General features: G+C 43.5%; 1 protein-coding gene across 1 annotated transcript in view; it reads right to left on the reverse strand.

The window, feature by feature from the left end:
* Positions 1–17,722, reverse strand: part of LOC144800036 (cytochrome P450 4B1-like) — a 121,485-nt gene that overhangs the window by 18,751 nt on the left and 85,012 nt on the right. The window contains exons 9-10 of the mRNA XM_078671649.1: positions 17,074–17,207; positions 10,733–10,797 (exon numbers count right to left, since the gene is read on the reverse strand). Coding sequence (XP_078527775.1) covers positions 10,733–10,797; positions 17,074–17,207 — 199 coding nt within the window. The remainder of the gene's footprint in view (positions 1–10,732; positions 10,798–17,073; positions 17,208–17,722) is intronic.

Raw genomic sequence — 17,722 nt, forward strand, 5'->3', positions numbered from 1 at the left:
TCCCCTCACCAGACATCTGGACACATACCCACTGGCTCACACTAGCTCTCCTCGAAGTCAAGAGCCATTTGTGACTTTATCAGATGCCTAAAGTTGTTAATTTATGACTGAGATGCTTTTTCAAGAATGCAGAATTATTTTATTGTACCTCATGAGATGTATATATTGTCAGCCGAAACTTTGTACAACGAGCGACATTCCTCAGACACACTCTGTCAAGGCTCCCCTGGCTGCTGCCTTTAACTAAACCAACTTGTTCCCCTTTTGCCTCTTGCCTTTACAATTGTTTAAGGTAAATTCATATCCAAGCAACAATAATCTCCGTGAAAGCTTCTATGTAGGAACCAGAAAATACTGTTCTTTGGCTGAGAATGGAATCAATGTGTTGAGGTGAAATGCATTAGAATGTGTAGGCCCCAGTGCAGAGGGCAGAGGACAGAGCACAGATATCAATGCCATGCCACAAGAAATAAATCAGCCCAAGACTAGTGGAGAAAAGAGAGCCAATTTCTTCATCACAACTAGAATGTTTTATCTGCATTTCTGCAAGCATGTACACTGCTTTATTTGTAACTAATAGATAATAATGGCTCTGAAATACTCACTGAGAACCCTTTTACCAATTTGTGCTTTAGCCTTGTGTCTGTTATTACACTGTTAGCTAAAAACTGAATTTGTTAACTGTCTTTTTGGTGATTTAAATTGAATTTAATGATTATACATGTGTTTTTCCATGTTGCCATCTTCCCCTCATCCCCACAATCCTGCCCAATCTCTATGGTGTTTAAGTAAACCTCTTTGTGTATGTCTTTTTGCCACACCATGCCCAATCAGATGTGCTCGCCTTCCCAATGGAAGCATTTAGATTTTGGCAGAGCAGGACCCTTCTAACAGATTCCCAGCACAGCTCTGTTGCCACTGTAATCTGGACTTTCTTTTACCACAAGCCTAGGTGGCCTCAAAGCACCAAAAACTAAATAATAAATACTGAACATAACATAATATACAAACTAGGTCAGGTGGTTCAAGAACAGAGACCATCAAATTATTGCTTGGTAAATTTTTTTTTTTTTTAACCATCCTGGCCCCCTGATGGCTCAAAGACTAGGGGCCAGATGTAGGTAGGCGTTTACCGGTCGCTAACGGCCGAAAATCGGTAAAATCGGCCGTTACGGACCGGAATCCATGAAATGAGATGTAGGAGGTCAAAAATTTCCGATTCGGAAAACACGAGTCAGAAACATACCGACTCGGTAAATATGAAACGGTAAAATTACCGTGGCGGAATCTACCGAATTCATAAATACCGAGTTCGTATTTTCCGACTCGGAAAATAAGAAACGGTAAAAAATGGCCATGGAGATGTAGGTAAGCCCAAAAATACCGAATCTGCAGAAAATCGGTATTTATGAGTCGGTATTTACCATGGATTGAATGCAGGTGGTAACCAGGGGAGGGCTATAAAAATATTCCCAAAATGCACCTCAGGACCCATGATGGCGGCTTTTTACATCATAGCAAGACGGCAGAGACTACAGGCAGCAGGAGAGAGAGAATGGCAAAGAAAGGAACAAGTGTACAGGCAGAGGATAACACTGTTCCAACTGACAGAGCCTGAAATACTGCAGAGGTACAGGCTACACTTAGACACCATCAAGGACTTGATCAGGGACCTACACCCACTCCTGGACCACCCAACACCCAGGGCCCATGCCATCCCACCCCATGTCCAGGTGCTGTGTAGCTTACACCTGCTGGCCTCAGGGAGCTACCAGAGTGTGATAGCTGCAGTGGGTGGTGTGTCCCAGGGCTGCCTGTCCCGCTTCTTCAGGAGGTTTCTTGACGCCATGATGCAGAGGATGGGGCATTACATTTCATTCCCTGAAACACCAGCAGAATTAGCAAAAACCAAGACAGACTTCTATCAACTGGCACAGCACACTTCCCTCACGTGATAGGCTGCATCGATGGCACCCACGTCCCACTCTGTCCACCTGCAGCCACAGAACACATTTACAGGAATCGCAAATCGCCGCACTCCATCAACGTCCAGGTCATATGTAATGCAGGGAACCTCATCACTGACATCGTAGCCAAGTTCCCCGGAAGTACCCATGATTCTTATATATTACAGAATAGTGGAATATACACACGCCTACTTGCCGGAGAATTTGGAAATGGATACCTGCTAGGTAAATCACAATGACACACCATGACACTCACATCAGATCTACGTCTCATGTACTTGCAATTAATGTCTATCTTTCTCCCCCCTAGGCGACAGTGCATATGCCCTGCGGTCCTTTGTGCTCACTCCCTACCTCAACCCATCCACAAGGAGTGAAAGGCGATACAATGTGGCTCACAGATCTACACGAAACGTTGTTGAGCGCACATTTGGACTCCTTAAGAGCAAGTTTCGCTGCCTCCACAAGAGTGGAGGTGCACGGCAGTACACCCCAATCATCTGCTGCAAAATAATAGCGACCTGTGCAATGTTACATAATCTCGCCACCAAGGAAGGCACAGAGGTGGAGATCACATATCATGAGGACATTGATGATGACCCAGAGGAGGCAGAGCCCCATGCTACGGTGGCAGCAGCAGCTACAGATGGGAGACTGAGACGGGAAGAGGTTACACAACAATATTTCTGAGTGAGTAAAGAGACACAGGCATGAATGTAACTTTGTGTAAGTAGTTTAATTTTCACTACGCCACAGCATTGATAGCTCACATTGGGCTCACAATATCAAACACTCTATGAGTGTGTTGTCACGGTTCACACCACCGTGACTACAGCCTCGGGTGGAGGGCAAAGTCATTGTTTGTGGCCACGGACCACAGGGCGGGGCTGCTGTGGCTGTGAATCAATGTTCTCACTGTGGCCTGTCACACTTCCCCGACGCCTGCCACTCCTCCGTAAGTCTTGCACAGGAGTGCCTGCACCACTCCTGCTGGTGGACCCCTCGCTTTCCAAAGCACAAGTGTCGCCTCCAGTGTCAGTCTGATGCGCGAGCACGAGCTCCATAGCAGAGGTCATCCTGGCCATACCTTCAGTTAAATTGTTGCAGCACTGCACTATGGCATCCTGCATCGTCACTGACCGTCTGCACAGCACAGTGGTAGCAGTGGCAAACCTGTTCAGGGCCTTTGTTTGCTGACGCACATCCACACGGGCCTTGCGTCTCTCTAAATGGTCCCTGTCCAACTTGTCACACAGGACAGTCATGCACTGTGTAATATCAGATATTCCTGACGCCATAGATTGCATGCTTTCTGCCATTTCCCCTATGCCCTTGCCTACTGCTTCCAGTTTGTTATTTGTAGTGCGTGCCTGCCTCTGAACCCCCATCATCGCTTTTGCCTGCAGGCGCTGCACTTTCACCATGGTGGCCTCCAGTCCGCAGAAGACACCCTGAACTTCACGCACATCCTCTGCCTCCCGTGGCCTTCGCCCTCGGACACTGGCCCGCGTTACTCTGGGAGTGGGCTGCTGCTCGGTGTTGCCTCTGTCCTGTGTGTCACCCTCCACCTCCTCCTCCGACGATGTTTCCAGTATTCTGCGAGGGGGCACATCATGGCACCTTACCCTTCCCAGCACTGGGGATGGTGTTGTGGGGGTGGGTGATTGTTCAGCCGCTCCTGTGTCCTGACTACCAAATAGGAGAGGGGATTGTGGATTTTGTGCTGTTGCCTCCTCAGGTATCAGGGCTGCCTGCTCTTGGTCCTTCCCTCCGTGTGATGTGCTTGGTCCGGCTCCTTCCCTCCTCTTCTCTCTAACCTCTGCTGTGCTGCGCATTGACTCTCCTGTGGACAGACATGGACATTGTGTCAGTGGAGTTGTTCAACTGTGTCTTATGATAAAACACACTTCTATTGCACTTTTGCCGGTCTCTCATTTGCCTATGCTAGTTGTCTGTTGCTCCCCTTGCTGCAATGCACGCTGACTGCTCTGAGGTATCTACACATGACTACATTTCCCAGGATGCATTGCAGGTCATTAGTTAAACCTGTTGTGGAGTCTGATTTGTCCTGTGAGGGGAATAGGTAAATGGGTAAATGACAATGTACTTGCATCTTACCTGGTTTATTTGCGCCTCTTGCTGAGCTGTCAGCGTCTCCGATGCCGTGAGTGCATTCCTTCTCAAGGGTGGATGCCACCATCTCCTCGATGTCGCTGAGTCTAGGGGCTCTGTTTCTTCCTCCCCCTGTTGCAGCACTTTCCTTGCGGTGGGCAGCAAGTTTTTTCTTTGTGATAATGCGGATGTCATACCACCGTTTTTTCAGATCTTCAAGGTCACGGTGGGTGACACCAATGGCATTTACCTTGCCTTGTATTTCCAATCAGGTGCTGCGTTTGATAGATTCTGCTACATGCTGAGATTGCTTCCCGAAAAGTTTGCTGTAATGTCTTACAATCTCGGAAATTAGCAGCTGCAGTTCTTCCTGGCTGAACTTCTGCTTCCTTTTGCGCTCTGCAGCATCTCTCTGTGCCTCCTGACTCTCCATCTTGCAGTGTTGTTTGACTCAGGGAAGGCTGCTCCACACTCTGTCCTCCTGCTCTCCTGACTGTTGGTTTCTGCACCTGCATGGGCGTGGCCTGTCCCAGGTACTGGGGTGTGGTGCTTGGATCTGATTGGTTAGTTCCCCAGTGGCTTTGGATTTGGGTGTGGTTGGAGTACCTGATTGGTTCACAGGCTCACATGTTTGTCAGTTTCAAAATCTGAGTCGGATATTACCGACTCGGTAAATACCGAGTCGGTTTTTTCCGACTCGGTATTTTCCGAGTCGGGACTTCCCATTCATTCCTATGGGCCATGGAACCGTTGGTAAGTTTGGGTTTTACCGATTCGGCTTTTACCGAGTAGGTATATTCCGACTCGGTAAATACCGATTACGATTACCGACTGATTCCGATTCGGTAACTGTTACCGATTTTTTATCTACATCTCATTTTCCGATTCTGAAATACAGAGTCGGTATGACTCGGTATTTAAGAATCGGAAAATAAGATTTACCTACATCTGGCCCTAGGATCTACTACAAATAATCTCCGATGTCCCCACTACTAAACAACGTTCCAGAAGCATGAAGATTAGATTGAATGAAAAATGTATACAAAAGATCTCAAGTTAAGTGTTTTCCATATATTTTGTAGATGCTTCCCACAGTATTGCCTAATTAAGATTTCATAATTGTGATGAAGTTTTGATCCTGACGATAGGGCATATCATGAAACAAATATTAAGACCTACTGGTGGATTGAATTGTTACAAACTGTTTATATGGATGGAATGAATAAATAACAATACTTATGCCTTTTATACATTTATTAACAATACTGGTAGGAAACTAAGATTTCAAATTTATTTTTGATACCTGCGTTCGTTTCGAAGTACTTCTTTGTGGAATAAAGTAGTACAGAGTGAACAGTTGTTCGAGGAAATATTATATTTTATAGGTAATAACAAATAGAGAGCCTTTGCGGTCCCCGAAAACCTCAAGATGCAAATGTTTTCACTGTCACAAGACACTTTTTCATCCACTTTAAATAGGGTTTGAGGTTTGCGTTGATATAATATTGAGGTTGGAAACAACTGCTTGAAACCTAATATTAGGTTTTCTGACTATTAAGTGCTATAATAGAAGTGATTTATGTTTCTTCATAGCTTAGTTATATACTTACTTTCCTGATGAAGGGATCAGGTGTGTCCCGAAAGGCATAGAGAATAACATATTTGGTCAAATTCATGGATAAATATGCATTATTAAATAATTTAGATTAATAAAGGGAAAACATTAAGAACCATTTGAAACTGTGAAATAAATGTATAACTATCCAGAGAAAGAGTGCATCATTGATTCAGTTAATCATACATATGCAATGTGAATAAAGGGAATTGTGATACAACATAAGAAATAAAAGCGTGTCACTGTTGGTTACCAGTGGCAGCAGCTGCCAACATAAGGTGGTGCGGCAGCGGGGGGGATAATAATAATTTAAAAGGAAGGCTTACCTGCTGGTACCTGTCGGTGCTCCTCTGCAACATGGGCCACACAGACTCAACACTCAATCCAGATGCTGCTTTCATGCTATTACCAGGCATGAGAGAAGTGCCAGGAGTGGCCTGAGTGGGCTCATTTGATGCTTGCTCAGGCAAAGGGAGGCTTTGTCTTTTCACCACCCGGCTATGCAATACAGCTGGGTTGGAGAAATAGAAGTGCACATGGTGGCTCTATGGCGGGAGACACAGTGGTGGCTATGGGGGTACCCACATATATCAGTGATTCACCGTCCGAGATATACCCTTACCCAAATGATATCTCAAAAGAAACATGCTGTTGGAAAATTACCCTCTCTGAAGGGTCACCCCACACCTTTTGCCTTCCTCCTCCTCTTTTTGCTGATCTTAGGACACTTTACCACTGCTAACCAGTGCTAATGTGCATGTGCTCTCTTCTCTAAACATGGTGACAGTGGTACATACCCGATTGCAATATTTAGTTTACTTATAAGTATACCATATACCCAGGGCCTGTAATCTAAATGCTCCTAGTTGGGCTGCGTGTAACGGCAACAGATGATGGACGGAATGCTGAATGACTCAAACATTATTCCCCAGTCAATAGATCTGGGTTAAATCCATCGTTCTTTTGCCCACTACGCCACCCCAGTTTGGACCCAGCCATATGGAAATCAGTCTTGACCCTGTGCCTCATGGGAACAGTACAGACCGAACTGCCAAGCCAGGTCCTCCCTGGACCGGAAACAAGCATCCTGGGACCGGTTTCGGGGTATGTCACCCTACATCAGCCAGGCTAGCTTGAATCCATTGGCACAGTGAGCAAGGGACCCACTTCTGCGCATACCCATCCCACTTAGGGTGAAAAGTGTAACAGCAACAAATGATGGACGGAATGCTGAAGGATTCAAACATTCTACCCCAGTCAAGAGATCTGGGTTAAATCCATTGTTCTTTTGCACACTCGGCCACCCCAGTTTGGACCCAGCCATATGCAAATCAGTCTTGACCCTGTGCCTCATGGGAACAGTCCAGACCGTACTGTCAAGCCAGGTCCTCCCTGGTCTGGAAACAAGCATCATGGGACTAGTTTCAGGGTATGTCACCCTTCATCAGCCAGGCTAGCTTGAATTCAGTGGCACAGTGAGCATACCCATCCCACTTAGGGCGAAAAGTGTAACAGCAACAAATGATGGACGGAATGCTGAAGGATTCATACATTCTCCCCCAGTCAAGAGATCTGGGTTAAATCTATCGTTCTTTTGCCCACTACACCACCCCAGTTTGGACCCAGCCATACGCAAATCAGTCTTGACCCTGTTCCTTGTGGGAACAGTCCATTGTAAGGCCTTTGTGTGCAGTTTACTGCCACTTCGACATTGCATTTAAAGCTACTTGCCAAGCCTTAAACTACCCTTTTATTACACATAAGTCACCCTAAAGGTAGGCCATAGGGCAGGGTGCTGTGTAAAAGGTACAAGTAAAAGGTAGGACATGTACTATTAAGTTCTACATGTCCTGGTAGTGACAAACAGCTAAGTTTGTTTTTCACTACTGCAAGGCCTACTCTCCTCATAGGCTAGCATTGGGAATTCCTTAAAACACTTTTAAACTGTAATTCCTGATTAGAAAGGAGTAGCTAAATCATGTTTCGTATCTTTGGAATGGTAATGGTAAATCCTCTTTAGTGCTAAAGTTTGATTTAACATAACGAATGTAGAAATGCCACATTTAGAAAGTGGACATTTCTCTGCTCCTACTGTTCTGTGTGCCTTGCGGCCTGTCTCAAATACACATCTGGGCTGGGTGACAGCTACACATTGTGCATTCCCTCTATACCACCACAAACACAGGAAGGATTGATGTGACACGAGGACTCATCTGTAAATTATCTGCTTTCTGATAGCCTTACTGGGCAGCAAGGGGGAGTGGGAGCTGAACTTACATCTGACTAGGCAATGTCCTGTCTCCCACTAGTACCCTGGCAGACAGAGCTGGGATGGCAGGGAACCTGTGCACTTCAAGGAGCTGCTTTGAAGTCGCCCTCACTTCAAAGGCACATTTGGGTGTAAGTATATTGGGGCTCTGACTCTACCAAGACAGTATACTAGTGGACAGGTGAAAAACTCTGCCAGGAGTAAGGACTGCTGTGCTACAAGGATTACCACTCTGCTTGACTGACCGTTCCAAGGAACTGCTTCACTGTCGTGCTGTGCTGAGCTGCCCCGGTCGATCTCTGACCTGCTGAGGACAAGGACTGGACCCATCTCACTTGAATCCAAAGTGACTCCAATGGCTTGCTGGCTTGCCTTCTGTTTTCTGAAGTCTTGGGGATACAAAAGACTTCCTGCTATTCTGCTGGGGGTGCTGGACTCTGCCATTTGTGAGTGCTACCCTTGCCTAAGGTGCCATTCCAGTCCTGGGCTTTGGTGGTGGGTTCTGCAGCTGGTTTCCTACATAGTTGCTGCATTGTCACCACAGGGCCGATCAGAACCACTGCATTGCCCTCCGATGCCGGAGACGATCGACATCACTTCAACGGTCTGCACGGCTCGACGACGACAGACTGTGCAGCTCGAAGGCAACATAGTTACTTCATCGTAAATGGGTTCTTCATTGCCTGCACCGATCGGAACCAACACATTGAGTCTTCGGCGTCGACGCATTGCTCCATCCATGGGACTTTCTCAGCAGACCCTGCATGGGTTCCGTAGTCAGCCTGCCTTCCATTGCGGTCTGCCTGAACTTTGGATTCACCACAGTCCAGTGCGGCATCAAGTAACCTTTTAGGGCTATTCACTTAGAAGCACTGTTTTTGATTTATTCTTTGAAAATTCAACTCTGGTCCCAGTCATTGGATTTTTGTTGTTTTGGTCTTGTTCTACTCTATATGTGGTGTCTTTTTGTAGTGTTTTCATTGTATTATTGTATGTGTTGCACAAATACTTACTTTTTTAAATTTTTTTATTTGAGTTTTATATAGCGCAAACTAGACCCGAGACATATGGTATCAGAGCGATTTACATATCGTCAGTTTCAATACAGAAGGACACATTCATTTTTGTTAGGCACGGGGAGATTAAGGGATTTGCCCAGAATTTACAGGATGTTGAGCTTGGTTGCCGAGACTCGTACCCGGTTCCCTAGGTTTGAGGATGACCGCTCCAGCCGTAAGGCTACATTCTCTCCCCAATATTTAATATTTAAATACCTTACACATTGCCTCTCTAAATACCCTTTACTGCTCTGTGCCAAGCTACCAGAGGGTGAGTCAGGGTATGTTTAGTCTGTATCTAGCTTACCCTGGCTAGGATTGAGAGCCCTACTTGGACAGGGTGCATAACTCTGCCAACTAGAGAACCAATTTCTAACACATGTGATATCCAGATTTTAGGTGAACAGAATGAGCATAACTTCAGGGTTTTAAGTTCACTCTTTGCTGGTTAGCTTTGCAAATTGCATGGGCTTTTAGCACCATTTACTTTGCACCCGATCATTTATTGCGCATATGTGTGACGCTGTTTTTCAATGTGTGATGATTTTAACTGATTTCCACCTGTGTTTGATATGTTTATTGCCCCCTTTTACATTTTTATTAGGCACATTGTACCTGTGTAAGGCAGCCTTGTTCTGATGTGCATAAAATGACCATTTGTCACTTGTGGTCAGGAGTATTTGCATGCCATTGAGATAGGAAGCAGCCCAAGACGACATGCAACAGCTTCCTTCGGCATCACGTGGTTTGCAACATTCTGAGTCCATTTAGGTAGGAACGGCATCCTGGCGTTTGTTGTCGGAGCAACTGCAAGTCGAGTCCCATTATTCATATGCTTTCACCTAACTGCATTTTCAGTGAAATGTAGAAATCAATCGTTTGCCAAATTAAACACTTTCCCTACATTTACTCTGGGAGTCTACTTTTACCAGATGCATTCAGACCCATGCAAACAATTTTTCAACACCCCACAAATAGCACGCCTACGAATACATTCTGGGGAACGGCACATTATTTTGAATGACCGCCTGGCAATTCTCTGGACATTGTGATGAGTGGTGCCCAAGTGGCATGTGTAGGTAGTGTTACCCGTCCCCCTTGTCTCTGCCAAACTCTGCACTTGGAAACTTTCATACTCAATCGGTCTTGGCGTTATGCTTTTCTTACCAATTTTTCAGAGAATTGTTAATTCCTTCAAAATATTTAAGCAAGTCTTAAAAGGCATGACATATGAGCTTATCTGTGTAGCCACAGAGGAGAGAGAAGGTAATATACATTGGCTTCCTGAAGCACCCTGTAAGCCAAATTATTCTCAAAGCACATTCCCAAAAATCTGAAAACTTTGTTATGATAACATCACAGAAACGGAAGAGAAATTCTAATTATACATTTTTGGTCTTATATGCTAATTGATATAATGGATAGTTATGTCCCATTTCTACATCTTCTGTGAATATTCCACGTATTTCGTGCACAATTCCTCAACAGCAACAAAGAATGCAGAAACCCAGTAGTCTAAAAGAGAGTGTTTAAGAGAGTGTGAATGAGTGGCTATGAATACATATGAGAGCACACATTGCCTGATCAAAAGTGTGTGTTTGTTCCGTGTGAGATTGTTTCTAGATGTTGTTCCACCAGTCATAACCATGTATAGTATGTCTCAAACACACCAGTCTGACGTTTATCGCAAGAAACAAACATGAAACCATACCTCAGGATCTTTCCACACACTAGGGTTTCTGTGGAGTGCATAAATACTTGTTGAAACAATAATACCTGTTAAAGGAAAGGAAAGATGTGAGCAGCAAGTTCAAAACTCAACAAAATTCAACCACATTTCCACGTTTGCATTTATTACTAGAATGTAAGAAACAAACAACTTCTACTTAAAATATCACCCTACACCAAACCTGGTGCAAAATCCTTTTTTATTTACCTGACTATTTAACTCCCACAACTTCTGTATTAAATAAATGGCACAAAAAATGACATGCACACCTGTGCCTTAATATAAACCCATTTGCTGCGAGTTGTTTACTGCCCCAGTGTTCAACCTTTTTTGATGTTTGGAGCCCTTCTCGCTAAAGCCTTCACAATGTTTTCCACAAAGTGTACCCTGCCCAAATGCATCCTTTTTTCACACATTTTGAGGATTCTTTAGACAGAGAACTCTGGGTAAACTGGATAGTTGTACTTTTGTGGATACCCATAGATCCCTACACTTCCTCACAGAAATGTGAGGAAAATGTGTAATTTCTGTGACATCGCTTAAACTGACTGAGCAGCAGAGTACAGAACACAGAGAAAGAACTAGACAGAAATGAGAGCAGGATACCGCACAGTGCTATTCCGGGCCAAGTGAGAGGAAATTTGGAATTTACCCCCCCTCTGCTGGCTCAAATGTCAAAATTAAGCTCAAAAGTTTCCATCTTGCCACGCTGATGAAAATGCTGTTGGCCCCATGTCGGTAGGGCCGGCTGGCCCCCTCCCTATTATTTCTTTTTAAGAATATCAATGGCATTGAATCTGCCCTTTGGGAGCAGATTAGGGTGTTATATTCCCATATTAGGCCCATGCAACTAAGCAGTATATTTCTTACATTGTTCTAATTAAAAACATTTTCAGCTATGACCTTTTGCACATATTTGTGTGCACTAGAATGTGGGATTAGTTTCCCTGAAACTAAATTTACACATCTAGCTTCGCACAACATTATCACTACGCCCTGAACATCATGTACAAAGTCTTGTTTCACATGATGTACAAATGTCATCTCTGTCTTCATTCAAGGGCGACAGGGCTATCTAAATATACATATGATCACTAATCTATACGCACCTCTCAAGGTTGCTTTCTATTATAATTTATTTATTTATTGCATTTCTAGAGCGCACTGTCACCTAGCAGGCCTCCTGGTGCTAACATTTACAGAGTACCCCAGTATTGAACCACACTGCCGAAGGCCACCTAAAACTTCGGGAACAACCAAGTTCAAGTCTTCTCCTAAAAGGGAGGAGGTCACTGACTTGTCTAAGATCCAGGGGCAGAGCATTCCAAAGCTTCTCAGCTGAAACCCCAAAGGATCTACCACCTGCTCTCACCTTCCTAAATCTAGGAATCTTTACTAGCTCGGCCACGGAGGGGCGCAAAGTTGTAGTAGGAACATACCATTCAAATTTTCTTTGGAAGGAGACAGGCCCCAGTCCATGCAGGGATTTCAACACTAGACAGAGAGACTTGAACTGGACTCTCTGTCTCAGTGGGAGCCAATGCAGCTCAGCCAGGGCCAAAGAGGAAGAGGACCTTCTAGACTAGCCAAGCACTAATTTGGCTGCTGTAGACTGAATCCTCTGCAACCTGTCAAAAAGAAAGTTTGGAGACTCCAATAACAGGGCATTGCAGTAATCTAGTCTGCTGAGAATTGTACTGTGTGTGATTAGCACACGCGCAAAGAGAGGCAGCAGAGGGAAAATATTCCGCAAAGATCTCATAATGGCTAAACAGCAACCCACTGTTTTCGTCACCTGCACTTCCATAGTAAGTTTGCTGTCAAATGTCACTTCCAGATTGCGAACAGTCTTTACAGGCTGAATGACAGTCGAGGTATCCGGGGGCCAAAAATTACAAGGCTGCCTGGAGGAAACCCTTTCTGTAGCACAATAACGCACCTACAAAAGATGAACATCCTAATAGATTAGCAGAGGAGGCACTTCCTCTGACACTGAGGGTCCTTGCATGCTGAGTAATTACCATGCAGCGGTCCGACAACTTGTGAGGGATGTCCAGTTTGTGACCAATATAGGGTCCTTCACTCTATTCTTTCAGGTAAGGGGGTTGGATCATCCCTTGGGGGGGGATTCTTGGCTCTATGCCTACACACACTCTATATACATGTAGAATAGGGTTTGCATAGTATGAGTAAACTTGATTACTGCCTTCTTTTATATGCCTGCATATATATATTGTTCAGCACCATGGTAGAAATAGATCTACTATTTACGCTTTTGGTGCTTGTAGTCACATTTCTCTGCTTCTCTCTACTAATCGTTGCAGTAACATACTTTATGCAAGAATACCGCTCGTTCAATAAATATTATTGAAAATGTCCCACTGTGTATTCTCTGTATATTTCTCTGAAAATAAGTGAGCACGAGTGACTGAGCAAAAAGTTCTGCACTGTTTCCACGATCCCTGAGAGATTAGGGTGGTCATGCTCCATGGTTGCCAGAAAACCATTTGCTCCCTGATAAGGTTAGGGGGCTTAAGGTGAAACTGTGAGCTGGCTGGTCTGTAGGCCAACATATCCTGCAGGGGTGTCCAGAATCAGTCTTGGCACCAAGCACCTAGTTTATGTTGTCCAAGTAAATGCGCAGATCCTACGGATTAGTAGGAACTACACGGCAAGGGGTAATTTACTCAAAGTGCCTGCTGGGAGACGAAGGGGCCAACAAGTTTTAAGCCCACTCTGGGGTTAGGGCATGCAGACCTTTTCTTTTCATGACGTTGTTCCCTGTTTAGTGGATTTTATGACCACATGTTTACATTGGTGAAAAACACTATGCATCCCCAGTCAGAAATGCTGTAACAGCTTGGGCTGGCCTACTCTTTTTATTGGCCATAGAATTCCTGGTGTGTAGTGGGTTTTCTGCTTCACTGTGGGGCATATTGTGGCTAAATGCCTCACATCTGCCCCAACATATGCAGAGAGACTGTCTTCCCTTTTTTCATGCGGGCATGATGCAACGTGAGGGTTGGCTCCCCCCAACCCTTCTTTTTTACATTTATTCCATGGTCTACCTATGAAAAAGTATGTCAAAGGTTTCTAGATTTTTATTTTTTGTCTGATAAGCCATAATTCATATCCCATACCGTGCAGGACTCTTTAGAGAGGTCTATATTGTTTAGGCACCTTGTTGGTGTGTTATTATTTGAAAGCACCATTTTTGCAAGCTGTGTATCTGCTGAGGCACATTAAATATTGACTTTATTGTATCTTACTTTTTATCTGAAGTAATTTTATGTTCAGTCTTGGTTCTCAAGCTGAGTGAAATGTCTTTTAGGAGACACAGAAGCCAGCGATTACACTCTTCTGTTTTTGTTCTTTACATACTTGCTGATCAGAGTCTGGCAGGCGAAGATATGATCTGAGAGTGTGGTTTTAGGAATGAATCAGATCTGTCTTTACAACACTGCAAAAAGTTTTGTGGATATTACTGTTAATGTAAATTTACATCTATATGTATAAGCGTACAAAGTATACCCAGTCTATATATTGATGCAATCAGTCCTATGAAAATAACTAAAAGTGTATCCAGTTTTCAGGTTCTGGTCAAACACATAGAAAATACAGCTTTTGTGTATTAGCTGAAAGTTATATTTCACCTATTCATTCAAAATATTATCTGGAACAAAAAGACTTTGTTGTATTTACTTTTAGTGTTCTGTCTCTCAAGTGGGAACTCTACTGTGGGCCTTAAGTTGTGAGGAGACCTTGCAATCTTAAACTATGGTTGGTGTTGAAAGAACCAGTTTGAAGTTTGGGTCAATGCAAAAACAGAATGCAACTCTAGTAGCTATTTTTGAGATTTATATTTGCATTTCATTTTTGAAGACTCACTCAAAATCATCCGAATGACTTTTTGATGCCTTTAAAGACCCCTAATATCTATATCAGATTTATTTCAGTTTGCATTTACCTACTGTGATTTTTGAGGTTATACTTGTGTATTTCATAACATTAATGTTATCTTGGCATAGATGGTCATATAAACAACATGCAGTTTTCAGTGAGAATGGTGTTGCTGCTTGTGCCAAACTCAATAGGTGTAAACGTGGGATTTGTTGCAGGAATCTATTCACTTAGATGGAACTATAAAGTTTTGCCTTCATGGAAGCTTCGCTCAAGACCAAGAAATTAAAGTAGGGGTTTATTTTTTTGATGTCCCTGATTAGGTTAGAGGCACCTGTGCTGATGATCACAACCTTTGAAATCTGAATGTGCTCTTATAATACTGTGACTTTGTCTCATTCGAACTGTACGAGCCCCAAGGAAATGGACAGGTGGAAAGATTCAACCATGTATTACAGGGAAGCATTTTCTGGGCGCTTGGTTTTGAAGGAGAGTGGAAAGTTAGGGAGAATTTGTGGTTGTATCGTATCACCTTGCATACCATCACGGAAGTTAGTCTGTTTAAAGTACTTAAAGGAAGGGATCCAGTCTCTAAGTTGTGCCCATGGTGGTTTAAGAGGAAGCAAAAGGGAAAGAATGAGGTTAGGGAGAGATTTGAAGCGGCAAGGAGAGTAGAAGGGAAACAGGAAAAGGTCAAGCGAACTTATGATGCCAAGTGGAAAGTCAAGACACCTGAATTTGAAGTACAAGATTGAGTTAGCATTCGCAGACCCAGACTGTTGGTAAAAAGTGATCCCCGATTTGGTAAGGCTATGTGAGTAGTCAAGAGTAGTAATCTAAAAGGATGGTCCGGACTTCAAGCGTAGATTAGTTAAGTTCTTTTATTAAGATGTTAACATGAATAAACGAGGAACCCCACCAGGAGCAGCTACCCTACTGCTCAGCCCATACCCAACTGACACTCACATACATCCAACATTCCATCTACTCCAACATTCCACGCCACACTCATACTGGCTGAGCAGCAGGTACAACATATCTCCCTTCTTTACGGGGAACAAATGCATTGTGAAACAAATTAAATGAAACAATTAAAAGAATGACAATATGGCTAATTAAACAGACATATCGCCAGGAAATTGGATGCAATACATGAATACATAAGAAACTATGCATGTGTAAGTACTTAAAGACCAGGAAAGAAAATACTATACATAAAAAAACTATGCATAAATAGGTAAACAAAAGACCACACTCATAACCACACTAAAGTTTCACCACATCTTGCACTGAACCATAAAAGAGACATCAACCACAAAGAAACATCACAACATCTCGCACTGTACCATATCCCATCCGCGTTGCCAAAATGTTGTAATCTAAAAGTACGGTCCGGACTTCAAGCGCAGATTTGTTAAGTTCTTTTATTAAGATGTTAACATGAATATATGAGGAACCCCACCAGGAGGAGCCACTCTGCTGATCAGGCCATACCCAACTGACACACAGACATCCAAAATTCCATCCACTCCAACATTCCACGCCACACTCATACTGGCTGAGGAGCAGGTACAACATCAAGGTCAATAAAAAGCAGTGGGATCCCCCATAATGGCAACATTTGGAATGTCACAGGAGTGGCCAAATGTGAATTCAAGAAGTGAGTACCAGTTTGAATGTGTGGCTTCAAAGGGCAAGTAAACTAATCATGACAAAAGGCCTCCTTGTAAATTTGTAGATTTTGTGCAGTGTTCCAATGTTATTTTTTTGTTTGGTGTTTTGTGGTTGGGTGTTTGTAGAATTTACTGTACTGTTGCTTGTCCATTGCGGTGGCTATGTGTTTGGTTGTTTAGAGGGGAAAGATGTGTTATATATTGTGTATGTTACATTAAATTGATTGTGTTTACATTCCAATCCTGCTCTCACGCCAGTCTTTGCTTAAAATATTCTGGCTCTAGAATGAAGAGGGAGTTTGGAGCTGTTCTGTTGGACTGTAGGCAGATACTGTGCTGTTCTTCAACAAAGATTTGGAAAACTATTATGGACTCTAGTTTGGTGACTGCAACATATTTGCATCTAAAGGGTTAATCTTCTTCTTGTGAGTGCTGTGACTGTCACCCATTTATTCCTCAAACTGAAATGATAATGGGATATTGACCCCTTCGATGCTGATGACTAGCTCAGCTCGTCATCAGCTACGGCGCTCGTATGCTGATGACGAGCTGAGCTCGTCATGTAACGCGGGTTTTTGAAAAATCCAGTGCACAGCGGGAAAACCGCTAGCGCGCAAGTGGTTAAAGATGATCTTTGCAAGCACAGCTTGGCCAAGTGGCAAACATATAGTTGCTTTTCCCAAATTATTATGATGTGGAAACCAGCAGATATGAGCGTTTGCAGTTTACTTTTAACAACATTAAACTGACCTTCCGGCAAAGTGCGTCCATCAATAAATGTGATTGGCTTTCTGAGGAGTCTGGAAATTCGGGGTACAGGTGGGTATAAGCGAAGGCACTCCTTAATACACATCGTGGTGTACTTCATTTGAGCTAGGTCTTCCCTGCAAGAAGCAAAAGGTAGAGATAAAGAATTTGTGAGCAGTGCCACTGTATACTTGCCAGTGACAGCCAGCTCACACAGTATGACTGCTGCAGACGTACTTGAGCATGTGAATACATCTCTGTAAAATAATATTTAATTTCAAAGTTATCGATCAATAAAGTGTAGCGCCTCTTTCAGAACCAAAAATGCAAGCTCACACTATGCATTTTTACTCAACATCACATCAAACAATAGACACTTAAAGATAAAAAAAAAGTACAAAAACCTTATGCCCAAGTGGCATTCACAATTATATGGGCATTGTCTTTTCTTTGTAAAAAAAGAATATAAAAATAGCGACATGTTAGAGTAGTTGGGGGATGGGAGCACACTGCTTCACCTCCCAGCACAGTTCACCCCTTAGCATTATGGTAGATGCAGTTCATTTTAAATGCTTACTTGAGTTTTTGCTGAAGTTTTTCACCAAAATTGGTGCAGGTTAGTGAGGTCAATCTCTAGACACATGCGTTTCTG

The sequence above is a fragment of the Lissotriton helveticus genome, chromosome 1_2, assembly GCF_964261635.1.
Source record: "Lissotriton helveticus chromosome 1_2, aLisHel1.1, whole genome shotgun sequence".
NCBI classification, from domain to species: Eukaryota; Metazoa; Chordata; class Amphibia; order Caudata; family Salamandridae; genus Lissotriton; species Lissotriton helveticus.